The 26,731-nt window shown below is 49.3% G+C and overlaps 1 protein-coding gene across 1 annotated transcript; it reads right to left on the reverse strand.

The window, feature by feature from the left end:
* Positions 1-19,906: 19,906 nt before the first annotated feature.
* Positions 19,907-25,887, reverse strand: TRIB1 (tribbles pseudokinase 1). Its single transcript, XM_054814053.1, has 4 exons — positions 25,834-25,887; positions 24,931-25,370; positions 24,195-24,487; positions 19,907-22,091 (listed from the first exon to the last, which is right to left on the reverse strand). The coding sequence occupies exons 2-4, from the start codon at positions 25,231-25,233 to the stop codon at positions 21,623-21,625; spliced, it is 1,065 nt and encodes a 354-aa protein (XP_054670028.1). The 5' UTR covers positions 25,234-25,370; positions 25,834-25,887; the 3' UTR covers positions 19,907-21,622.
* Between the last annotated feature and the right edge of the window lie 844 nt (positions 25,888-26,731).

Below are 26,731 nucleotides of genomic sequence, written 5' to 3' on the forward strand. Positions count from 1 at the left end.
CAGCCCCACGCTGAACCCTGTTTCATTGCGTAGATGTGCTCTTGCTCCACACTGATCTCCTGGTGCAGCTCCTGGCCACTGCGGTCTGGACATGTCCGCGTTAGAGCAATTGGGTCAGTGTGAGACTACCTGCCTTTAGCCAGAGCTCAGCACAGGCTGCAAAACTCGCCTGTGGAGCTTCTCCGGCTATTTCGGTGCCACGGGCAGCACTTGCAGGACTGACCACAGCATGAAGACGTGTGTCACTTTGGGAGAGCCCGTGGTTAATGCATGTGGCTGAGGCACTGAGTGATGAGTTTGCAGCTGCACAAACCTAAATTAATCTTGGTGCTGGGGCATAAATGAGGTTGAATTGTGCCTGACCCATGAATGAATGAGAATGATATTTGGCCATAAGCATTAGATTTCTTTTAATATTTCAGAATATATATTTTATCCAAAAAAGGGGGGGATCTTTACCCTTTTCATGCCCTTTGAAAATTACTGATTTTTTTTCTCTCCATGATAAACAAAAGAAGCAGCACCAAACAATCTGGAAAAAATACACAGCCTGGTTGTAGCAGAAACAGAGCCTCCTGCGTTCAGCATCGCAGCCTTAGCTGCTGCTGGCCTATTCACAGCCTCGCAAGACACTGATTGCATCCTCTGTATCGATTCGTGGATTTCATTGATGTACTGCTCTTGAGAAGCTCCTGATCGCGTACCTTGGCTGTGAAGCCCACATCTACATAAGACCCTTCCTATGGCTGCAGTGTTGGGGCTGCCATCAGCCCCAGTGCAGCTCATCCCGCAGCTTCCCTGGAAGCCTCCGCTTCCTACTGCTTCTTCACGAGAAAACGTCTTCTCATCTTAACTGAGCTCAGAACTGAGACTTTTGATGTCCTCTTCTACTCGTGAGGAGTTTTAGGGAGGTCTGAGCCCAGATGAGGGCTGCCAGCTCTGCCCCACTAGCACGGCTGCATTTCATCTTGGGGGCTTTGCAGCACCGCTGCAGCTTTTGAGTTTTCTGCGCTCAGTAAACTGTCTGATTAACCCAGGCTTGCAGCACTTCAGGACAGCTTTGGAGTTTACTCATTATTCCCTCTAATTCCAGTGCTTCTGAAGGAGCTCAGAGTAATTAGTATTATTTACAAATATGGCAGGAGATGTCTTAGCATGCAGCATACTGGAGTGTCTGTGCACCAGATGGAGACAGAGAAATGCTGCCGCTCCAGAACTCTCCCACGAATCTGGTGCTCTGGAAATTTGTATTAAGCTCTGCCTAGAGGAAAAATATTGGAGTCAGGACCCCCTACCCACTCTCACAGTGAATGATCTCAAGCAGGAGTCAGCTCTGAAACACACATTGATTGTGTTCAAATTTAATTTCAGGTACAGTAACATGCCAGGGGCTGTAGTGCACTGCTTCCAGGAAAGGGTGATACCCACTCAAACGTGTACCTGAGAGGAGGGAGGAGGATGGGCCATTGGTTTGTGAAGGACAGTACGTGAGTGCCCATCTGACAGCAACAGAGCTGAGCCCCAAGGAGGTGAAGAGGGGCTTAATTCAACCAAGAGCTATCAGCCCATCCCCTGAAAAAGAAAGAAATCAAGTAGTTTCTGGGAAAATGGATAAATGCTGCCAGGCCGTCTTAATGGATGTCCAGGGGCAGGCAGGCCCTGAAACTACCCCAGTCCACGGAGAAGGCAGATGGTCTTTCCAGGATGCCCTGAGGCTGTAAGAGCCATGGAAGGATGGCAGCCCCTGCACTGCTGCATCGGGAGAGGCAGCACACGTTGGCAGTGTCCAGGGGAACTTCTGCAGCTTTGTCCCGATGTGAGCAGATAAGGAAAGGGGATCTCCATCTCCACCCTTTAGAAATGAGTCCTGGCTATTTTTTCCCCACTGTGCATCAGAGCTTTTGTCTGCGTCTCATGTCACACTGGCTGGTGTTGCGGGCGATTTTGAGATAACCGGGAACAATAAAGCTTTCCTCACCCAAGGGTGTGGTGAGTGAACAAACGGGGGTATTGGGACACCTCAGCAAGTGCCCTGGTCCCCAGCACGCTGCTGGCAGGGCCTCCTTGCCCAGTCACCCCACCTCCACGGAGGTGTTGCCAATGACCAGGGGAAGCGTCTCACTCACGATGCTACAGCTGCCCCAGGAGGCTTTCCCAGTCCCACCACATCTCTTTTGGTTGTTAACCTGACCGTGCTCTCCACATTCGCTGATGGGATCTGGATGGGTGCATGCTGGGGTCTCCAGAAAGAGCCGGTCATTGCCACGATGATGAGATGGCCGGGGGCTCAGCCCTGTGCTGGGACCTCAGGAGGCAGCAGTGGGGTGTGCCAGCTGCGTACCTGGGGTTTGTTGCACTCGTACCACTGGAGGGGTTAGACTTTCTGCTGATTTTCCCGGGCAATTGGGTGTAAATGCAGCATGGAGAATGCTGTTACGGATAAAAACAAATGCCAGGACATATTGTTACAGGGCTGCAGCCAGGTAGGGCTTCCCGGTTGCCCTCTGAGCTCAGCACCTTAGCTGCCATGCAGGCAAGCACTGGGCTTCATCTTCCCTGCCCCTGGGGACCCCTGCACCCAGAGGAGATTTATACCCACATCTACGCTGTCACTGCTCCTGCCGCTGTCCCCAGTGACACCAGTAACAGCCCCAGTCTCAGAGGGATCTGCCTTCCTCGGGGTGGGAAATGGCCTGTTCAGGGGGGCAGGCGCAGGAATCCAGCACCCTGCCCTTCCCAGAGCATCCCCAGTATGACGCTTTCTGCCCTGTGTTTTGTTTATTAATCATAGTATTTTAATTTTTTTTCATGGAAGGCCCAAATGGGTCCAGCTGTCGGTTATTCCTGCTCACTGGGTTGTTGATCCTAGGGAAGATGTCATAGCTGGCAGCTCTCCTATGTCAAGCAGAGGCACTGCAGAGGAAATAAAATTAATTTTGCTGGTTTCCAACAGATAATAAAATATTTGCAAGCCTCGTTTTACCTCATTTCCCACTTCTTTTTTTTTACAAAGTTTATTTCACTCTCACCTTCAGAAGGGCCATTGCTTCTCTCCCTGCCATGCACAAGCCTGGCAAGGAGCAGCACTTGGGGGGAGGGCGCAGGGCAGCTCTGCCGCAAGCACCGCATCCCGGAGGGGTTTCTCATTTCTTCTCCAGCCTTCCCAGGACAGAGCAGGGCTCTACTCACAGCCTTGCAGCCAGCCCCCAGCATTAAACCGGGTACCAGCTGCTGCTGACAGGGTACCGGCAAACTTTGAGACACAAGCTTTTTTGCTCTGCCAGCTGTAGAAACAAAAAAATGAATGCACATAATAAAGTTTACCTTACCTGGCTTCTTCCTACGACTGTGTTTAACAGTCACATCAGCCTGTGCAAAACCCTCCACATTGACATTTCCTGTGAACAGTCAAGTTGTCAGGAGCAACAAAGCAAGTGAAGTGATAAATTAGGAGCAAATACTTGATGAGCACATTAGCATACAAGAACTTGTTTCTTTAATCGTCTTTCAAACATTTAGTAACGGAGGAGGATAGGGTGTTTGTTTTAAATGAAGTGCTGCTCCAGTTATTTGATGGTGGAAGTTGATGCATGTGCTGGGAACAGAGCAAACAGTCAGCGCTGGCCAGCGGGAGAAGTTCTTTCGGGCTCTGCTGATGTCAATGCCCACTCCCTGCATGGAAAAGATGCAACATGTGTAAGATAAGTGAGTCATCCCCGGTCAGGCCCAGAGCCAGAGACTGCTGAGCTCTTCCCAGCTCTGCTACTGACTTGCTTGATGGCCTTGGTGAGTTTGTCAGGCCAGAAATTCGATATCGCCTGCCCAAACTGCTCCTTAAGCAAGCAGCTGGTTTCTCAGCATCCACTGCTTCTCACAGCTTCCTAAAATAGCAGCCTGTCTCTGTTACCGCCTTGCTTTTCTACCTGGGTAATGGAGGCAATTGCTCAGATGTATCCCAGTGCTGTGCAAACAGACAAGATCTTGCCAAGACAAATGTGCGACATTAGGCTCTCTGACCCTTTACTGTAGGATGGAGATGTTTGAGTTACCCAAACTCAAGCTACGGAAACACTGAGCGCCATGTGGCTGACTTTACCCCCTCAAACATCCCTGGCCCGCTGCTTCCCCATTAATTCCCCATTAATAACTACTTTTTGACATCTGTCACTCAGCCAACTTTTAATCCAGGTAGTGTGTGCCCTATTCATCCCATATAATGCGAGCTCATTAATCAACCTGTCATGTGGTGGAGAAAGCCAAGAATACTGTGTCAACCAGATCTCTAATCTTGTCTGAAGAAAAAGACAACAGGTTTCTTTCCAAGACTTACCTTCCACAAAACCCTGCTGATTAGCATCAGTTTTATTTTTAGACTCTAATGTCTTGTTATTGGAGGCCTGAATTAATTTTTGGTGTTGTGTCGAGGGATACTGTCCCGCTAGCCAGCCTATTGCTCCACAGTGTCCCTTCTACGCCGGTTAAGTCCCGGAACTACCTTGGCAGTCTCCCATGTCTTTGGAATTTCCCCAGATTTTTAAATATAAAACTTCACCGAGCATTTTAGCTGTCTCCTTTAAGACGCAAAGATAGCCAGGCCAGATGATGTGAAAAATGTTTAATTTTAGCAGATGCTGCCTCACATCCTCCTTTGTTCCAGATGGTAAACGCTGTACTCCATCCGCGACATCATATGGGATGAATATCCCAGTCCTTTCCAAACGCAGAGCAGAAATGGCTATTGAACATTTCTGCTTTTTTTTTTTTTTGCACCACTGTTTATGATTTTACCATCTGCATTTAGCAATTGATCTATACTGCCATGGGGATGAGTTTGGGAGAGGAGGCAGCATTGTTCCTGACATGATTTTGTGAATATTTTCTGCATTTCTTTCACGCCACTGGCTGTTGATAGTCTATTAATCCTTTGGTTTCCTTTTATCAATCACTTACATTGTTTTAACTTGTAATTTAGGATCTTCATCCTTCTATTTCCCGGGTTTTTTTGCCTGCTTTATACATCATTTCTTCATGTTATATTGCCTTTTCCACATCTCTTAGCCCACATGTTTATTTTCCATCTCCATGATATCATGGATTTTTGAACATCCAGTAGAATCTTCTTGGATAATTTCCAATTTTTGTTAACACTTCTCGTTTTACATTTATGTTCCCAGTCAACTATGCCAAGCAACTGCTTTAAATATGTGTGCGCACACATGCATAAACAGAGTGCAACCTTGAAAGCTCAGACACAAGGGGACCGCAAAAAAAATGGTCGTGTTAGCAATAATTTGTATGAAGTAGGAACACCAAAGAACAGACTTGGCAATGTGTTGTAATGACACCAAAGTGAGAGAGTGCGTTTAACCCACCCTCGACACGGTGAGCAGGCCTTCAGTCATGTCATTACTAAAAAAAGTCAGTGATCTCTGTCTCCAGGATGGTGATCTCTGCTGCTCTGCAGAGGTCTCGGTTCCATCAGTCACAGTGAAGTAATGTGATGTACCAGCCTGTGTCTCTAAGAACTGACAAAGTTTGTCAGTGTGTGCTTGGGCTTCTGACAATGATACATGTTCTTCAGGTCTGCTGACTTCAGCAAGGGCACTAGCATCACTTGCATTTTCTCCTGAAGAGGCTACAGCTCGAAATGTGACCACAAGGTCACAAGGGCTTAACTTGCCCCATGGCTACTAACGTTTCATTGGCAGAAATCCAATCTGCGATGCAATCGCTTCCAGTCCTACCAGGCCATACACTTGTCTATGGCTTAACTGTTGTTCCACTACCACCACAAGCTTTGCCAAATCCTCCACCTCCAAGATACCATCTTTATGGACAAGCCCAGATGTCTGAAGCATCAAAAGCCATTGATGGAGTGGAGATTGTCCAGCACCACAGATGTGGAGATCCTCCTCCCCATACAGGGCAGCAATAACCTCCACTTGGGTTTTGGGTTCAACCTCGTGTGTATTTCTGAATATAGAAACGTATGGGTGTTTATGTTCACAGATGTGTGTGCACACTGCATACATGGGCTGATAATTAGTGCTCTAATCTACTTGCATGAGATAAATCTAATTTGATGTGGTAAAAAAACAACTTCTAATTTTTAGATTGAGTGATTAGTCCTTCTATTTCTGTCAGAAGGACGCTCTCATTTGAGTTAGCCAGAGCTGTCTGAAGTTTAAGAAATGAACCCCTATTTTTCTAAACTCTGGGGAACTGCTGCTGGCTGCATGAAGTGACCCAACTAACAGTGAATTAAAATCCTGATGGGGTTTCCTCCTCTGAGCTGTGAAGAGGTGACTGGAGGACTGAATGCCCTGTTCTCTTGTGCAGTGAGGTAGTCTTTCACAGCCACCCATCAGTATCTCATTTCCAGTTTTATTAAACAGCACTTCACTCTATAAATCACATCTCATTACTTGCAGTACCAGAAGGAAGATATTTCCTGCTGGTACTGGGCACAAATGCTGTGCAGGCTTTTAGAGCTTGGCAGCTCCACAGAGCCCCATCCTGATGCAGAAGCACAGAGGTCCTGGGTTTCCCAGGGCATCGGAGAAGGTCTGACTCTGCACCCTACAACTGATCTCAACAGAAACAGGAGTTGATGTGGATGCCGTGCAATTGATTCAAATCAAGAAGGTAGGACCAGCTAATACCAGCCCGAGAGGAGGTCAGCAGACAGGCTTCTCTGACGTGCCTCAGCTATGCACTTGCCTGAGTGCCCAGAACATCTTTGTACAGTTTGGGGTTGAGTTTCTGTATGCTTCTGAGGTTGAACATTTACCTGTGCTTAACGACTGTGTGACAGTGGCCGCTGCATTCCCCGGTACAGTGTCCCAAACAGCCCCCTCAATAGTACAGTAAACAGTTGCTTTGTCTTTTGTCTTTATTAGTCCCACAGGAGACAATATTGCCTTTGCTTATGACCCTGTGTTCTTGCTGGTACAGCTGTCTTCCTGCCAGAGCACGTATTAGTTCCTGAGCTCAGGGTGCGTACAATGTGTTTTGTTATGTGTTGACACAGACACACACACGCTGGTTTACCCTAATGACGTGGATCTCTCTGAAAACTGAGAGCTAAATTCCAGGCAGCCATGGGGGCTACACAGGATCCAACATATTACAGGATGTCTCCCTACATGTCAGAGCTGATTTTGGTGGGACTGGGAGGCCAGGGGCGGGGGGGGTGGGGAGAGTGGAGAAAGAGGAAAAAAAAATGGTTTACAGGCCTAAACACTCTTCCGGCATCGGTGGACATTATCAAGCTTTCCCTTGCCAGAAGATGGACTTTGCCTAATTGAGCTGCCTATCCTGAGAGCACAAAGGTATCCAAGCTGCTCTTGCGTCCTGCTCCAAATCCCCGGGTTGCGGGGACACGGCCCCTGCGCTCCACTAGCTTCGGGTTCGTCATTCCACGCATCTCCTGGCGCAGGCAGGCATGGGCAAGCAATTCTTGGCAGCTTCCTCTGGAACCACATTAGTACTGTACTATAGAAATTACTGCCACCGAAATGTCCTCATCTTCATCCGGCCCCGCCAAAGGGCGCCGCTGCCCTTCCTCCGGGAGGGATTGTGGTGGTCAGCAGCGCAGCAGGTACAGAGAGCAAAGCCTAGCATCCAGAGGGGATAGACATCTGCTTCAGCCGGGAAGCCAGGCTGTCTACAAAGCAGCTTAAAAGGTTATCCTAGGTAAAAGAAGGCAAACAAAGCAAACTTGTGGGCTTGTTTCCGTGGATACTTGCCTGGAAGTGAAGGCATCCTTTAGAAGTCTTCATAGCCTCAGTGCCACAGATTGTTATGAATCACTTGGGACAAATATATCCTCAAAGCAACAATGACTTTTTAGTCCATTGTAAGTAGCTCATGTGTTGATGTTTTAGAGAATAACATTGCTTAATGTGTTTATACTTTCTGAAGGATGACGCAACGATGTCTCTTTATAAGGTAACCAGCTCTTGTGGAAAGACCCATATGGCAGGTACAGCATCCACGGCACTATTATCCAGAGCATCCTGTTGTTGTTTGCACAGAGCCTTTTTTTCAGGTGTTCGGACATATACTTTTCTCCCTGTTACTTTTTTTACTGCAGCAGATACATGCACGGCACCCGTTTATAGCCCATTCCAATTCTGCTTGCTGCAGGGGCAAAACTTTTTTCAGAACCTCCAAAAAATTTTAGTAAACTCCCTTATGTGTATTTATGTAGCCTTTCATCAAAGGCTATAGAAAGATGCCATGTGGTCTTGTGGCTAGATCAAAGCTAGAAAGCTCCTGAGATCTAATCTGGGCTGAGCCAATGACTCACTGGGTGGTTTTGGCAAGTCACATGATCTCAGTTTGCTTAAGTCTATCCAGCTGAAAAATGCAGGCAAGAAATACATGCTGAATCCAATCTGAGCTTTCCAGCACAGATGTATTTACAGGAAAGAATCGAAATTGATATACCGCACATGCAGGCTAGAGTTAATAGTCCGTGACAAAAATGCCAGGCTCTCGGTAATACGTATTGACTTTGGACCTCTGGCTCACTCTTTGCATTTGCAGTTCTCAAACAACCTCAACAGATGCAGGATTACCTGAACAAAAGGTTGTATATATGCATGAATCCTTGGGATCTCGCTCTGCAGTCACGCTTTTCACTGCATTCTTTAACCCACCTCCAATAGCGGGTATCATACGTTGTCCGTTTCGCTGGCAAAGGAGCGTGTTCAGTTCTTTTTCCCAATATTTTCTTACCATTTTACCAGAGTCTCTCAGGACGCAGCGTGTGAGTGCCCAGACAATTACCATCATGCATGCATGCAACAGTGTTTTTGCTTTGCACGGGCCTGCAGCCCGTAACGCTGCTCTCAGACTACCTCCGAGTCGGAAAAGCCCAGCTCAGCAGCTGCCTGATCCCAATCTCCGGTTAGTATTTATCCAACAATTCCTCCTGGAGAGATTCTCCACTAGCAAATAATTTCCCTCACGTGTTTTCCCCTTACACCGGTTTGGAGGCTGAGAACATTAGGAAGGCAATCCTGATCCTAATCTATATTGTAATCCTTTCAGCTGAGCACGGGATGGAGTGAGCAACCTGTTTGCCTGACAATCGTAATATCTGGAGGACAATTGTGTGCCTGGAGTTACGCTGCCGTGCGGCGATGGCGTTGAGTCACAGTTGGGGCGGCAAGGGAAAGTAAAAGGCTAAAAGTAAAAAGTTCCGACACGAATCTGAGATTTTCGCTATTACTGAAACCCTCCCATTCTCTGCTCACGCTTGCAAGCCCAGAGAGCGAGTCGGAGAGTGCTTCTTGGCTTTCAGAAGGCTGGGTGCAACCTCCGAGTCATCCAAACACGCGCCCCGCCACCTCCTTTTCTCCCCTTCCGGGTCTGAACAAGCCTGGAGGCTGCGCTGCAGTCGCTTCTTGAGGCAAGGGGCAGCGGGAGCAAAGTGGCCGGTGGCCTGGCATCACTCACACAATTATAAAACACGACCAGCAGCCCTGGCATCACCCGCAGAATTCCCACCCTCAATTGCTCCCGTCCTGGGTCTCCCCTCCGCATCCACACTCTTCCTCCCCCTGCCGCCACAGCTCCTAGTCTCACCCTCATCCTCCCCTGTGAAGGGACCCAGCGCCATGAGGGGCAAATTGCTCCGTAGCCCAAAGGTTGCCCAGGCACAACCGATGACCCCACCTGATGGGCGCCACAAGGGAGAAGCAACATTCCGACTCGAAGCACCGGTGGGTTCCTGAGCATTTCTCGTGCCGTTGCACACACCAACACAACGCAACGCTTCCAGCACCAGAACATCTCAGAGAGCTGAGGCAGGGTGTCCCCACACCTCTTTAACCTCCACGGGCTACTTTTACTGCCAAAAAGGCCATTTTTCTCTTATTTTCATGGTCCTTTGCAAGGGAAGCCACAGTTGAAGAGCCCAGAGGGATGTCTCATAGCTGGAAGTGTTAAAAACCTGGAGCCAAACTTTGAAGATGTTTGGGCGGGGGGGGGGAAGGAAATTCAGACCCTAAGCCTGAATCTCAAAAACTGTTTTGAAGCACTAAGGAACTACCCAGATTCATCTGCAGTAGAAGGGAAGGGAGTTTTGAACCCAAACTAAGCAAAGCATTTAAACACATATTAAAACCCACTCCTAGTTAACACTCCACAACTGGCCATCCTGCTGATTTTATTCTAAAACCGAAAGAAACGATGCCTGTATTTGCCCCAGAGGAAATAAAACCATTTTTCCCTGAAAATACATTTGGTTTTGCCTAACGGGCACAAATGGGCTGCGAGTGATTTCTCAGTGCTGGGCTCGTCCTTCCTATAGCAGCAGCTGACGCCGCAGCCCGACGCTCGTCCCTGGCAGCTGCCGCCCGGGTCGGATCTGGAGCCGCGGGACTGCCCGGTGCAGGGTTACAAGTCAGGATCTGAGGTGAAACAAAATGTCATCCAATGGTGCTGGCATCCCCTGTGCTCTATTAAGTATATTAACAAGTAGTGGCATAGTAAACTCCAAGGTGCAGAGGAGTAATTAAAACAATAAAATCTTTAAGGTTGAAATGATGCCTTTTGTTGTGGGCGGAAGGTGAGCAGAAAAAAAAGAGGTGTACATCTGCATCAGCTCTTTGAAAGAGATTCCTGAAAACAGCCTGGGAAGAGGCACCCTTCCCCTGCAGAGATGCAAGAAGGGGCAGAGAGGGTGTGAGTCCCCAGGGTAAAGCTCACTCCTCTGCAAGGCTGTAATGATCTCCTGCTTCTTCCCATCTCCCCAACCCGCCCCTTGGTCCCCCCCAAAGCCTCGCCAGTAAACCTCCGACACTGGGACTCATCGGATCTGAGCAATGAGCAGTCCTGGCATTTTGCACGTGGCTGAATTTCACTCCAGTGAGTAAAAAAAACCAACCCCGACAGTTGAATTCGGTAAAGGGAACTACCGCGCCTGTGTGTTGAATATGGGAAGAATCACAACTTCTGCCCCGGGCTCCTACCGCTCTGCCCTGGATGGAGAGCCCAGAGCAGCGCTTTACTTTGCACAAAGTGCTGACGCCAACAAATACCATAATAGTGGAAGTAACTTTAACAAAACACTGCTGGCTAGCACAGCACTTCTGAACCCCAGCTACTTTTTTGGTTTTTTAAGCTGTTTTGAAAGTTAATTGTTGAGCCTCAGAAAAAAGAAAAAAAAAAAAAAAAAGGAGTTGGGCAACTATTTATGCCAAGGTTAAATTGGGTCAAATCCTGAAATCCTGACTTCAGGCCAGACTCTACAGCTCCCATTGATTTACACAGGAATGTTGCATGCACTGGAGAATTTCTCCTTGGGTTGCTCCCCAGGCTCCGCTGGGTGAACACTGAGTTAGGATCTCTAGGATTGACCCAACACGCAGCAAGCAGGATGGCAATGCAGTGGGCTGCTGGGCAGGCCAAGCCTGACTTCGCTCCAGATTACAGTGGTTGCGTTATAATTTATGCCAGAGCAAAACTCCTGAATATATCCTGAACGCAGTTGCATTATAGTTCATGTCAGAGCAAAACTTCTGGATATACCCTTATGATCCGGCTGGGGATTTTCTGCATGTGGGATCTGTGGGACCAGCTACCCCATGCATGGAAACTGGCTCATCCCTGCAGAAGACACAGTGGGGCTGCCAGGGTTTAATTGCAGCCCCCTGCTTTCTCAGAGGCATCTGGTTTGAGTGAAGCTTTTCTGACTTGCACCAGTGGGGTAGGACCCACAAGGGCTCACAGCAGACAGCTCAGCGACGTGCTGGTCGTTTCCATCCTCATTTGTCTTTGCCTCTGGAACTCCCTGATATTTTTTGACACTGTGCTAGCGAAGGAGGAGCAACTGGGATATGAGATGGCTCCACTGGTATCACGCTGTGTGTCCTTGTCACCAGGAGCATCCTCAGCTGGCCCATAAAGGAAAACTCCAGCTCCCTTAGGCTGCCCAGCGTAGCAAGCAGATATGAGAAGAGAGGCTGTCCGTGCGTGTTTTCAGAGCACGCATTTTCTACATACACACACACACAGAGTGATTTATTTCTCCTTACTTTGAACTGCTGCAGCAGCCTGGATCATGGCTGTATCATTATCCACATACTTTTTTTGTTTTGGTTGACTGGGTCCCAACCTAACTCCTCCCTATTAGCTCTTTAACTGAAGAATTTCTCCCTTTGCTTTTGAGGGCTACACACGTCCTTCGGTGGCTGCAGACATACCTAAGGAAAGTGCATTATCCAGTGCATTATCCTGTTGGGTGTTTTACGTGATGGTCACTGGAAAAATCTCAGTGCTGAACTGTACCTTGTGTACGTTTGGCATGTGGTGAGACTAAATAATTCTATCTGTTACAAAGTCACTCCTGCTAGTTGTTTCCAAATGAATCAATAACCCTTTTAAAGCCACAGCTGCGAGACCGTGATCCATCTACCACTGGCTTTTGAACTGCTTACAGTCATACCGGCATTTGTGACTCTATGCAAGTCATCCCATTGACTCCGAGAAGCGCTGGGGATGTTCAGGGCTTTGTGTTTAAGTGCCAAACCATGGACACGCGTCCACTCACCCGGTGCTGGGAGTCCACTGCAGCTGGAGGGCTTTCCAAAATGATTCATCATGATCTTTGCTTAAGACATGCGACAACTTCCTAGCAAAGATGAACACAATTTCTGGAAGAATCATTCTAAGACCGTAGTGGAAAATTTCCAGAAATAATTAAATGCAATCACTTGCAGGGGTCAAAAGATCTGGACACCTGTTTGCTGGCAAGGCGCGGTGGGGGGGGCCAGCAGCTGGACCATCGCTCAGCTGTTCCAGTGCCCGAGTGAGATTAGCACCTGGGAAAAGAGCAGCTGACGGGTGCTGAAGATAGCAAGACTGAGGTCAAGCCAATGGGAAGAAGAGAGGTAAAGACTGCATTGCTTTTCCAGAGGCCTCTGCCCAGCACAGAATCGTAGAATGGTTTGGGTTGGAAGGGACCTCAAAGATCATCTAGTTCCAACCCCCCTGCCATGGGCAGGGACACCCTCCACTAGACCACGTTGCCCAAAGCCCCATCCAACCTGGCCTTGAACACTTCCAGGGATGGGGCATCCACAGTTTCTCTGGGCAACCTGTTCCAGTGCCTCACCACCCTCATAGTGAAGAATTTCTTCCTAATATTTAATCTAAATCCACCCTCTTTTAGTTTAAAACCATTTTGCCTCATCCTAACACTACACTCCCTTGTAAACAGTCCCTCTCCAGCTTTCGTGTAGGCCCCTCTAGGTACTGGAAGGCTGCTATAAGGTCTCCCCAGAGCCTTCTCTTCTCCTGGCTGAACAAGCCCAACTCTCTCAGCCTGTCCTCACAGGAGAGGTGCTCCAGCCCTCTGATCATCTTTGTGACTCTCCTCTGGACTCTCTCCAACAGCTCCATGTCCTTCTTATGCTGGGGACCCCAGCTCTGAACACAGTACTCCAGGTGGGGTCTCACGAGAGTGGAGTAGAAGGGGATGGCTGTGGACCTGCTCAGCCTTTCTGTGCCCTCCTGCTGTGGGAGATGGGCACCGGCTTGGGATGTGTCTGCGGGGACGCCCAGGAACTCCTTCAGCTCTAAGGTACTCAGATGCCAAAAGTCAAGTTCTGAGCCACCTCTACAAGCCCATCCTGTAGCATTTGCCTTGAACCTCCGACAAAGCGGTGGGAGACCTGGTTAGCTCCACACCCCCTTCCCCGTGCCACAGGTGTGGGGATTTTGCCGAGGGAGGCTGTCAGCAGTAATAAGCAATCTCCTCCATCAGCACACAGCCCGAGCTCCCTGCGCTGCTCTGCCTGCCGCTGGGTGAGGCCTCTTCCTCTCAGGCTCTGACTCATGCCCACATGCGTGAGCAGGATGTGCATCACGGGCCAGCCCCGGGTCACCAGCTCGGCCCCCCGGCACCCTGCGGGAGCAGCCCTGCCTGCGCCTGGCAGACAAAACCCTGCCAGTGACCCGAGCTGTACCCAGCACCTGGGACTGAAGCTAGATGTGACTCCAGCATCTTCCCTCCAGCACAGAAAGATGTCCCAGGATGGACCATCTCCTGGCCATGGCTATTAAAGGCGGTGCTGTGTCCAGCAAGCACAGCTTGCTCGATGAGCCTGCAGGCAGGGGGGGGGTCCCTCATGGCTGGAGTGCAGGTCCCATCCTGACGTGTTCAAAACACTCTCCCTGCAAAACCACCCTTGCCCCATGCTGGAGAGAGATTTTTCAAGGCTTTCGCTGTGGTTGGCACATGCACCTGAAGCGCCTGGGCCACAGCAGGGCACGAAAAGGTGCTCCCGCTCCAGCTGAACCACAAATCCCGCTTTTCCTCATGCGTCCGGAGAAAAAGAAGAAGAGGAGATTGAGAAAAATGTTACCAAGTCAGGAAATCATTCTGGAGGAGGGGGAGTTAGTTCCTCTAACCTTGTGCATGAGGAAAGAAAACTATTTGCTGACTTTGCCTTATTTTTTAATTTATTGTTTTGCCAGCTGCTCGGATAAAAGGACAAAGCTCTGCCTGTTGTAATGAGGCAGCCAGTCAAGCATGCCTTTGCAGCATGGAGCATCTGGCCAGGACACCAATGATGAGCAGGGAATAGTCCAAAGAGTTCACAGGACACATCTTTTCAAATCCCTCTTTGCAACAGTGAGGACTGGACACTTGCTCATTCTTCCTCACATGAAAGTCTGAAATCTCCTGGAGATCATTAACTTCAGCAGACAGGGCTCTTACATATTAAGGATCACAAGACCTCTGATAAAAAAAATCCCATGAGTTCACTGATTAAGCCTTTCTGTCCGCTGGGCTCGAGTCCCCATCGTCCCGGGAGCCGCAGCCGCCTCTGAAGGCTACTGCCCCGCACAGAGCATGGCCACTCTGCGTCACCTCTGGTCCCCTCAGGGAGCAAGGGCAGAACAAAGTCCCTGCAAAACTGGGCCAGTCAGTCCTCTTCGGTGGGTCCAGATGTATTCTTGTGTTTTGGAGCACATCCTCTTTCCAAGCAAGACAATTTAATGGAGCAGCACCAAGCTCTGCTCTGGAATTCACTGCTGCAGGATTTTGAGACCCCAAAGCACAGACAGGGTCAAAGGAAGGTTCTTGGATGATGGTTAAACACCAAGGTGGGCATCAGTGGACCATGGTGTCACAGAATCACAGAGTGGTTTGGGTTGGAAGGGACCTCAAAGACCATCTAGTTCCAAGCCCCCTGCCATGGGCAGGGACACCCTCCACTAGACCGCGTTGCCCAAAGCCCCATCCAACCTGGCCTTGAACACTTCCAGGGAGGGGGGAGCCACAGCCTCTCTGGGCAACCTGTGCCAGTGCCTCATCACCCTCACAGTAAAAAATTTCCTCCTAATATCTATTCTAAATCTTCCCTCTTTCAGTTTAAAACCGTCATTACCCCTCATCCTGTCACTACTCTCCCTGATAAAGAGTCCCTCCCCATCTTTCCTGTAGGCCCCCTTAACTACCGTGTGCCTGTGCTGCAGGGCCCCGACGAGCACCTGCCCTGCCCCCGTGCACATCTGTAGGCATCTGCCGGTGCTTCTCCTGGGGCCAGGTGCGCTTGTTGGCCCGACATCATCCTGCCCTCCTCCAGATCCAGGCAGCTCGGGCACAGGCACGAGGGTGGGGAGGAGCAGGGCTCACCACCGTGCCTGTCAGCCAACAATTTCGCACAAGCACTGGGGTGGGTTTTACCCTTTCGCCTGAGGTTTGAGGGCTCCTGCCCCCCCCCCAGCTTTGCAACAAAGGCTGCCAGCTGACCTGTGTGAGCCTTATTCTGCCGCCTTTACTCACCGGCTGAAACACTTACTCACACCAGGCATCCCACTGCTCATCGGCAAAGTCATTGTCATCGGGCATGAGAGTCTCGCGCAGCCTTTTGCCCCAAATTATGTCGCTATTTTGTCTCCTGTCGCTCGCACAGCAAAGAAAACTCGAAGTATTTGAACTTCAGCGAGACTACAAATCTGACAAGTGGAGACTTGACGGGGATGTTATCACAAGGCCCAACAATGGCTTTACACTCAATTACATTTATGGTTTCTGTGATTCATCTAAATGTTTATGGCTTTGTCACTACTTGGAAATTAAGAAAAGGAAAAAAAAAAAAGAAAGGAAAAGAAAAAAACTTGTCGTGAACAATTTGCTGGTGCAAAACGCTGAGTGACACAGGAGAAATGGAGCAACTACCCTAGGTGGTGGGGAAGAGTCATTTTCTGTGGTGACCAGAGCTATATTTGATTTCTTAGGCAATGTCAGCTTTTGCATGCTACATTCTTTGGCTAATCGCCAGCGCGATGTGTAATACTTTAGCCACACTGTTGTTACTTAATCCTTTCCTAATCTGCAATTTGCGCAAGAGGAGTAAAATCTAAGCAAAGCCACTGAGAACATCTCCACTAATAATTTATCAAACTCGACTTTTGTTGTTGGCAGGAGACGGTAGTCGGTGGAGGTGAATGTTTTCCCACAGCAGCGCCGTATGATAAACACGGGGCAGCTGATTCATGCCGCGCTTATTTTCTGTCATCCACCCTTCATGTCACCCTGATATTTCTTCGAATGATAAGCCCGCGTGTGCGCTCACAACACACCGCCGAGGACCCGGTTTCATCTCTTTCTGCAAATGACACATTAATTAACCATTAATAACAGTGGGAGTTGCATGCAGAAATCCACACCCCGCTGCGATGAGACCGTGCCCTTGGTGAGCAAGTGCCTTATTAATCACCTGCATTTCGGCACCGGAGCTGCCTCCGCAGCCCTGCCAGACAAACGTCCCTTGAGAGGAAAGCGCACGGGCGCTCGCCAGCCCTAATCCTGCCGTAAAGAAAAAAGCGTTACCTCTTGCTCTATGAATTTTATTTATTTTGGTCCTCTGGGCAGCGCTTGCTGTTGTTAGAAACATGATTGCTTCATACAGTTATGTTAATGTTTGCATTTGACAGAATGTAATTGATACTTCTGCTGCTCTGGCTTCAAAGCCAAATTAGGAAATGAAGTGCTGCACATTAGCTTGTTTAGCTGGTTAAATACTGTAAATAAATACATACAGTGCAATGAAAACTAATGAGTTTTCTTTAAGGCATTTTCTAAATAGCTGGCTTCATAAAAAAAAAACACTAAAAAAAAAAAATGTTGCCGCTGTGAACTCATATCCTGAAGGATTTGTCTTTTTGCTGCAACAAGAATTGATCCTGGCTGAAATCTGAACTCTGGATTTCACCTGGAGACCAGGATTTTGCAAGTTATGGAGGATTCATGGTAAGAACTGTTGCAAATTTCACGATGCTTTGACAAACAATAGTGCTGAGAGTTATTGCGCTCAGCAAAGCCATTTTTTGCAAGGGATTAACTCAGACCTTGGTTATATGTCAAGCTATTCTTCTCAACGCTCGCTAGGAAAACATATTTGTAAGAATCATTTGCATAGGGTATTTCTTTGTGCTGCTAAATCTGTGCAGTGCCGTAACGCTAAACATTGGGCTTTTTCCCTGACAGAATGCAATAGCATGAAAAAAAAGTGGGGGGAAAAATCTGCTTTGGTATAAAGAGATAATCTGAAGAGATTTACTTGCCAGAGCACACTCAGCACTGATTGAATAAAATGTGTTTTTCAGGTTATCTCTCAGGCCTATCAGGCTTTACAGCAGAGCTAGAGAAGAGCATGCACAGGCTTTGCGATCCAGCCAAGCGCAATGAATCTTCATCTTGCCCATCTTCATTAAAAATTGCTCTTTTCCCCCTTTTCTTTCAGAAATAATACATTGATGAAGAAATGCCTTTGACTGACTTGAAAGTGTTCTCCTAAAACGAGGGCACCTTTTAGCATAGGTAGAACTGAACCTCTACCGATCCTTCTTAATTAACTGCAAATAACCTCAGCAGTATCACCTGCTTGGCAAAGAGATGTTGACCTTAAACCTGAGCTTGCTGAGCTGGCTGTTTCACCTGGCACTTTAAGAGGAAGCCGGTTTATAAATTCTGCTGTGCTACTTTAAAAAGAAAATTATTGAACTGATGCCTAAAACGCAGCCAATTTATCAAGAGTTGATAAAAATATGCATCTAGGATGTAAGATCTACCCCGACTAGGAGGTGGTTTGGTGCTAGTTTAGGATGGAGCCCAGGATGCAGCGAAAAACTTCCTTTTTTTGTGTTTTCAGCAGCAAAAGGAGAAGGACTGAAGGCTCCCAGCGCTTTTCAGAGGGGCCGGCGATATCTTGCAACTTCGGGATGAAAACAGTGACCAGCTCTGAGAAATACGTAAGAGATTCATACAGTCCTCATTCAAAAGGACCATTTAAAAATAGACAAATTATGACTCTCTCAAAAAGAAATGTATGCATTGCATAAATCAAAGTTCTCACACCCACCATCAAAGTTTAATCACTTAATATGCTGGTTCTTTCAACATGCTCTGAAACTTTGTATACAATAATACAAACGATGGGGTTACGAAGCAATAGCAATTTATTCTGCTGTACAAACGGATGTTGCATTATAATCCCTAAAGCAACACAGAGGCTGTTTGCAGATGTTACTCCAATTTGGCGTTTATTTTAATTGCTCTACAGTGTAGCTCATGGGAAATAAAGTCATGCGATGACCTACACATTCACCTACTCAGGGTGACTTAACTTCAGGGGGAAAAAAAAAAAAAAAGTGTTTTGAAAGTTTTCAAGGTTTCACCAAAGCACGAACCTCCTGCAGTTGTTTTAAAAGAATGCATCAGGGCTTCTGTCCAAGCCCGAAAGCATGGTAGGGCAGGGGGTAATTCAATCAGCCAGGATATGTGCCGCATATATTTTTACAAGTCTTGTAAGAATAACATCAGTAAAGTAACTTGAGATATTTTGGTGTCTGACATTCACTCAGCAAGTGCTAAGAAAATATGCTTACTGCACAGATTGCTGGTTTCTCAGAGTGGGAGTCAAGGTGCCTAATTAAAGTCAGTGCACTTTGCTTCATCCTTGACCAAGTCCCTGTTCCCTCCTTTTCTCTTTCCACTTCCCTTCTAAAAGCAGAGCCTATTTAAAAGTTGCTCCTGCTCAAAGAGCTGCAGTTGCTCTGGTGAACAGATTTCAAGCAAAAGGACAAAGTTAAACATGAGGCAAAGTATAAATAAAAATCAAGACTCTCTTCCTCCTCCTCTCTACTTGTGAGTGATGATCTCACCGCTCCGGGTGGATTACAAGGGTGGCTTGATCTCTTTCAGGAAAGCACATTCTCTAACCTTGATACTGCTGCTATTTTTACTCCTCTCTTCTCACCACAAAGAAAAGCAGCTCTAATAATCTTTCCCTTCATTTCCAACGGGAGCACCGGATGGCCTCTGCGCTGCCTTCCAGCAGCAGGGCCGAGCCCCTGCCCACCGGCGCCGGCTCCCCGTGACAGCCGGTGCTCTCGACCGCTGCCTCAGCTTCTGGCTGCTCACTTCGAGACACCCGAGACGTGATTTTCCACTGGCTTGAGCATCACGTTGTGGCACACAGGTGCGGGATGACAGCCTTGAGGTGCTCACGGGGCACAGATGGAAGTGAACGCACGTGCTGAAAGGCAATAGGGTCTCTAAAATTCAGAGCTGTAACCCCTCTCCCCCTTGTTTATCAGATGAATAGGACACCCCGTTTCAGGTAGCTCTGGGGACATCCCAGGCCCTTTCCACCCCCCCAGGAGGCAGGAGCCATCCCCCATCCCCGCTCATCTCCACGGGGATTCAACCCCGGGCAGAGCTGGGGAGTCAGCGCTCAGACCCCGGCGGCTCAAGCACGATGGAGCACCCATCGGGAGCGCGGATGAGCTGATCCTGAGGCCAAACCCCCTTTTTTCGGATGAAACCAAACGCACTCAAGCTGCTTTCCCCTCGAGCCACCGCAAGAAATGGGGACAAACATTATGAAACCAAGTTTATTAAAACTTTCTACAAGTCAGACTTTATCATCCAGGTTTCCACATACATATACATATTTACAAGTTGGACATAGTGTTTTTAGCTTTTCTGGCAGAGTTTTCTACCAATATATACACATGTACTGTTTTTCATAGAAGGGTTAAACTGTATCATAGATACAAATGTCAAGCAATCATGAGAGGTTTAGTGCAACGGAGAGCTGTAGCGCCCTGCTCTTAATGCTCATGATTCTGTCAAGTTAGTATTGCCAACAATAATTCACATTAAATTGCTCTTCAACACCTCTTATTAGGACAAACAAAGTACAACAAAACAAGAAAACAAAACCCCAAACAGTAAGGTATGTACAAAGTACACAGTCCATGAGGTATACATGGTATTCTCCAAACGCGTGGTGGGACTGCAGCTTGTCGGGGGTTAACCCTTCAAATGACTTCACTCGAACTGAATGGACATCCCTTTGCATAAGCCACTGGACACAAACGTGAAAGGAAGCAGAAATTTTAGGCAGGACTAAGCTTTACTTACCCCCAACCCAGGAAGCTAATGATTTAGATATATTCATTATCCACGCACATTGGAAAGACTATGAATAATCATGCAAAAAAAAAAAAAAGGGGGGGGAAAAAAAACATAGCCGGAGGCAAACAACATACCTGAATAATCAACTAAGGGCGTATGGAGATTTTACTCTTAAGACTAACTTTTTGGGGGGCGGAGGGGGAAGAGGAGAGGAGATACGATGTTTTTAAGAATTGAGCCTGTAGGAAAACACGACCATGTTTACATGTACTGTACAAGATACCCCTTATCGTTTTCCAAGAGAAGGCGCCCCAGCTGATAGTGTTACGGTTTGGTAAACGGATATGTTTTGGCACTCGGAGCTAACGAGACCTGCTACTTGACAAGCTCGCTGAGGGCATAAAGTTAGATGGGCTACGCCATGGTAACGCGAGGCTGAAGTCTATTTAAAATGCTTTCCCGGTCAGCAAATGGAATCAGAGGGGATCCAGCTGGGAGATCCACTGGTTTCTGCTTTGGAAAGAGCCATAGCAGTGATTTGTCTTACGGGTGGATCTAGGAGCTTCATGCCTCTGAAAGCAAGATCAGCTGGAGGAGCAGCAGCGAGCAGGCGGCTGGCCGTGGTGGGCGAAGACCTCCTTCCCTCATTAAAGTGCGCTTAAAGTCAGAAAGCTACTTTGCAAGCCAGCCGGCGTGGCACACCAAGTCGATTCCCCTTTTTACCCATTTCTGTCAGATTTGCTCAGTTAGAGGGGCGCCTCGCGCCCCCCACCCCCTAAGCATCACGGCCAGGGCTCTGCACCCCTGTAGCCACCGCAGGAAAGCAGAAGGGGCTGCCTTTCTGTCTCACGCCTCACCAGCCGTAAGACTCTGCAGCCAAGATGTGGCCAGTTACACCGGTGGAGGACGCGGGAGGCAGGAGAAAAGCCCGTCGGCTCTCACAAAGCTGCACGGGTCCTCTGGGGCCGGCAGGACGGACCTACCAGCAGAGCAAGAGGATGAAACTCTGAGCACGCTCAGGGAGCAGAGATCTATGGGTTGGCATGTATTTTAAACAAGGTCACTTTTCTGACCATACTGGCACTTTAAGATGCTGTTAAGTTTGCAACCGTGGAAAAATGAAACCCTATGAAGATGCCAGAGGTGAGAACCACCAAGGTTTTTGAGATTTCAGGGTTAGCAGAAGAAGGAACTAATATCGTCACTGTCTCCGTGGTATTCTGGAACAATTTGATCCGAAGTTCCCGTCTCCTGGTCTGTATATCCAGGCTCCAAGACTGCCTCGAACCAAGGGTGAAGCAAGATCTCTGGAGCAGTGAGTCTTTCAGAGGGCTCCCGCCGCAGGAGGCTGCGGATGAGGCATCGGGCTTTGGGGGAGACATGGTCAGGAATACAGAACTGTCCACGCCGGATTTTGGAAAACAGAGTGCTAGGGTCCGAGTCATGGAAGGGATAGCGTCCCACCAGCAGGGTATAGAGCATCACTCCCAAACTCCACACGTCAGCTGATTTTCCAGAGTAAGTCCCTGTCGTGTTTAGGATCTCAGGGCTGACGTACGCCGGGCAGCCGTGCTTGTCTGAGAGCGCATCATCTTCGCCTTTGATGATGTGCGTGTCTTCCAGGCTCTCCAGCCGTAGCTGAGTCCTAAGGAGGGCAGAGGAGGAAGCCATAGGTTAGAAATAGCAACACCCAGGCACAAGTGAGCACGGCAAGTCATCTGCCACAGCAATCCCCACTCCCCTCCTTGCGTTAACAGGGAAAAAAAAAAGAAAAAGAAAAAAAAAGAGAAGAAATGACTTTTTAATTTGCAGTGGAGAAGCTGCCGGGACTCCTGGACTCGTGTAATGGAAGCACAGCTACGCGCACCGGGTAGGCGCTCGGCGCTGCCTGCTTCTTTTATTTACTGGGGATTTTAGCAACACAGAGGGCTCTCGAGGAACACCAGCAAGTCACCTTCTATCTGTACAGGTTGCACTGCATCTGCGGGGGGTTAGTCGGCTACCATGCACGGTACGCGCTGCTGTTTGAGGCTCAGGCTTTGAGCAAAGAGCGTCCAGCTGCGTGATTTTGCAAAGTCCAGCTCCCTTCTGCGCTTGCAGGGATCATCAGCTCTCCCGAGTTGGGCATTTTAATTTTATTTTGTAACTATTATTCTTTTTGCCTTTCTGGAGGGTACCACCGCACCCACCACCTCCCGGGTGGAGGTGGGTCCACCCCGACCTCCCATTTCGGGGGCAAAGGGGAGCTTCGCATCAGAGAGGAAGCCATCGGCTCGCCCTGGAAGGGCTCAGCGCTGCCTTGCAGCCCGCCGGGGTGTAGATGCGTTGGCTGCAGCCTGTCCTCAGCGTGACCTCGCCAAATACCCATTGGTTCTGCAAACGGAAAATATGACTCAACGCAAACTGTGGGCCCGGGATTGGCTGCGGGAGCCCTGAAACTGCACCTGTGCCGGAGAGCCCGAGTCCGCCTGCCATTGCTTAACCCTCTTCTTGCCAAATGGGATGCACATGACACTCGCCTGTGCAACGCGTTATTTCCAAATGAGCGAGACTGTGTGCAATGTAACATTTCAACAAATGTTTCATCTTCTTATGGGCGGGAAAAGCTGCAATAGTTTCCTTCAAAGGAATTACTTTCTTTGCCTGTCAACATATGGTTGTTTCTGTTTGAGAGGGGCAGCGCTGGTTAATTTTCTTATCGTGTTTTATAAACGACATCCTGAAGAAGCATTTGCCCGGTTAAAAAAAACAAAAAAACCCCAACACACAACAAAAAACTCCACATTTTCTTCTGCTTCAGTAACATCACCTCCGGTTTCATCAGATTAAGAACAACTCCATTACAGCTTTTACATATTATTTTAGCTTTCTACAGGATAAGCAGCCAGAGTCAGTTCTGCTGATTAAAAAATGTATTTCTGGCTCTGCCACGTGCAGTGAGGCACTACAAGAGCAGCAAACACTCCAGGGAAATACTGAATTATTTCCCTAATCTAAATTTAACAACTAGATTCTGGATCTCCTCTCTATAAACCTAGGCTTTAGGCTAAGTTTTACCAAAGTGCTTTTCTTCTTTCCAGGATTCCCAAAGCAATATTTAACCGTGTCCCGCCTTCCCTCCTGTGCGTGCCCACATCCACGGGCACAGGGGGCACGGACAGCACAGCCACCGGTAGCGGAGGAGGGATAAAAGCCTGGAAGGACACAGCCGGTCTTTTGCTAGCAGCGGGGGACTGCAGCAAGGAGACCCCTCCCGAGCGCCGCACAGCTGCCACGGGGCAGCTGTGCCAGGCGCGAGGAGGGACCAGATCTCCAGCTCCTCACACCTCCGGCTCCCCCAGCCGGGCCGCTCGCCCTCCCCGGCCCAATGCCTCGGCCTTCCTCCTCTCCTTCTCTCTGCCTTTTATTCATTTTACACTGAATGAGTGGCACACATGACATCTTCTGGCACCAACAAGCATCCGAACTATCGTTCCTTTGTCTACCGGAGGGTTTCACTAAACTTCTGCTGAATGAGAGGAAGCTCCCAGCAAGCTTCCTCCCTTTCATCAGTCAAGATCTAAGAGTGAGTGTGTGCCGGTTAGATCCGTGACCTACTACACACGTGATGGGGACCTACTCGGCTTGCTTGCAGGTGATGCCCAGCTGACACGGCCGTTTCCACTCCCCGGGATACTTTTTGCGTCTCTGGATGTGGCATTCCTCCCTCCCCAACTCACCCCAGAGCTGGCTGGTGACAACCACTCACCTTTCTTCATTAGAGAAAACAAATTTCCTGAGCTTGAGGTCACCAAGTACGATGGCCGACTGGTGGCAGTGAGCTACAGCGGAGACTATCTGCTTGAACAGCCGGGCAGCCTCCTCTTCCCTCAGCCTCTTGCAGCTCCTCACGTAGGAGTGCATGTCCCCAAAGTCCTTTTCAAAGAACACATAGGCCTTGGTGTCCCCGAGGATGACTTCGACGACCCCGGTGATGTTTCTGTGCGACGGCAGCTGAATGTAAGGCCGGATCTTGTCCTGGTAGTGTTTGAGGGGGAACACCTGTAAAGAGGAAATTAAACCAAAATGCATTCTCAAGGGCGTTGAAAGCAGCCGCTCGCGTAGCAACTCTCCCCAAACAATGACGAGGGAGCTGGAGGGGAGCCAGGGCTCGGCAGGAGCGCCGTTCAAAGCGGCTACCGAGACCCTTCCCGTTCATTTTATATCGAAAAGGGGGAAAAAAAAAAATAAAAATAAAACCAACCACCATTCCCAAAGCCTTTTGGGGAAGGTACTCCAAAGTAACCCAGAGTTACAGCTTACTTCCAGCGCATGTAAAATCCCCACCGGCAGCCGGTCGGGCGTTTCTAACCGGGCAGCAGCAGGGAGGATGTTTTGCAAGGCTCTCCCCGGGTCGGGCGGTTACGCGGAGCTCAGAAACACCGGGAGGATCCCCCCCCCCCCTCCAAACCTTCCCATCCGCGCCCGCGGAGCTCCGCGCTCACCTTGCAGCGCAGCTCCCGGCCGGAGCTAACGCTCAGCGCCCTCGACACCTGCTCCCGCTCGGCCAGCGGCAGCAGCAGGTATGAAGCGATCAGGCTGGGACCCGCCGCTCCCCCTCCGGCGGGAGAAGCCGGGGAACAAGGAGACCCGGGAGAACTCAGGCAATCCGGAGGTCCGCAATCGACGAGACGAGGATATTTGGCGGCCGGCGCTTCTTCGGCGGGGCCGTCGTGGAGAGGTTGGAGCCGCTTAGCCGGAGCGCTGCGGCAGCGGGCGGCCGGCAGGAGAGACGCGGGGCGGCTCATGGAGGGGAACGGGAACGGGAGCGGGCGCGGAGCTAGAGGCGGGCGGTACGCGCTTGGCGCATCCCTTCGTTCTCCCCGCCGAAACCTCGGGTCGTGTCCACCATCTGCTGCCGACTCCGCGTTAAAGTAGTTGGAGGCTTTAAAAAAAAAAAAAAAAAAATTTAAAAAAAAAAAAAAAAGAAAAGAAAAGCAATGGAAGTCTCCTCCTCCTGGTCCTGACGCACGGGGAAATGGGAGGAGGGAGGCTGAGACACGCCTGCTCTGCTCCGCCTGCTGCTCTCCGCTTCCCCAGCCCCAGCGGGACACGCAGCCGGGCGGGGCGGCGGGTCCCCCGCCGCCCCGCCCGGCTGCGTGTCCCGCTGGGGCCGGGGGCGCATCAGGGACCCCCCCACCCGTGGTCCTCTAGCCGGTCCAGAGCAATTACCATCTCATGTCCGACTCCCGAGGATGGCATCGTTTGGGGGTCACCCCTTGGTTTTGGGGTTCAGTCCCTCTCAAGCCTCAGCGTGCTGGCAAAACCCCTCAAGCCTCCACCACCCGCTTCTAAGCACAAAGACAAGGGAGAGTTTTCTAGCAAAGCTAAGCGATTAGAAAAATCACCGGCACCGAAGGATGAACGTCTCTTCTGCAAAAGCCAGCCCTGGAAATGGCAGCAGCGGGTTTATCCACGACCAGCGTGTGCCGCTGGGAAACGGTGCCAGAAATTTCAAATGCCGCCGTAGCGCTTTCAAGACAGCATCGCTTCGTGCGATGCGTAAAAACAAAAAGTTAAGCCAAGCTAATTGTGGAAAGAAAGCAAGCCCTGCTCCATTCCCAGGAACTTCTCATTTATACATTTCCCCCAGCTGCTCCCCAGCCCCAATTCTTGCTTTTCACTAATTAGCCATTATTCATCCCAAACTTTGCATCACGAAGCTGTTGTGTATTTACTGCCATGCGTTCACAAGCACAGACTTAACCTGCACCATCAGAAATACTTTGCACTGGGTGTTTCCCATGTTAAAACTATCTGCTCCCCGCAAAAGGAATAGCCTGGAGAGCAAGCAGCAGCCAGCAGCTGAAGTGACCTGTGAGGAGCAGACAGTTGAGCTCAGCAGCTCAGGACTGTGGGTTTAAAGGAAGAGTAAATAGATTTGCAGCCAGGACTGTTAGTAAACGGAAGAAAAATGAGAGAAAACCAGACAACAAATCATCCCTAGAAAAAAAAAAAAAAAACACGCAGACAGCTGTAGTTTTGACAAGAGTGCTTCAGAAGGAAACTCTCCAGCTTTTCTGTTTACATATATGCAAATTTTCTGTAATTCAGTGCTGAGGCTTCCCTAATAACACAGGCAGCCTGTGTTTTGTTACTCTGTAGGATCAGTTCCTATCCCATTTTGGTTTCCCCAAGCCTGGTCTGTTGAAGCAGCAGAGAGGGACCGGGCTGGGCCCCCCCAGCTGCGAAGCCCGCGATGCCAGGCGTGCAGGTATTCGCTCGGATTCCTGATAGATAACTGCA

The sequence above is a fragment of the Grus americana genome, chromosome 2 (genome assembly GCF_028858705.1).
Source record: "Grus americana isolate bGruAme1 chromosome 2, bGruAme1.mat, whole genome shotgun sequence".
Taxonomy (NCBI): Eukaryota; Metazoa; Chordata; class Aves; order Gruiformes; family Gruidae; genus Grus; species Grus americana.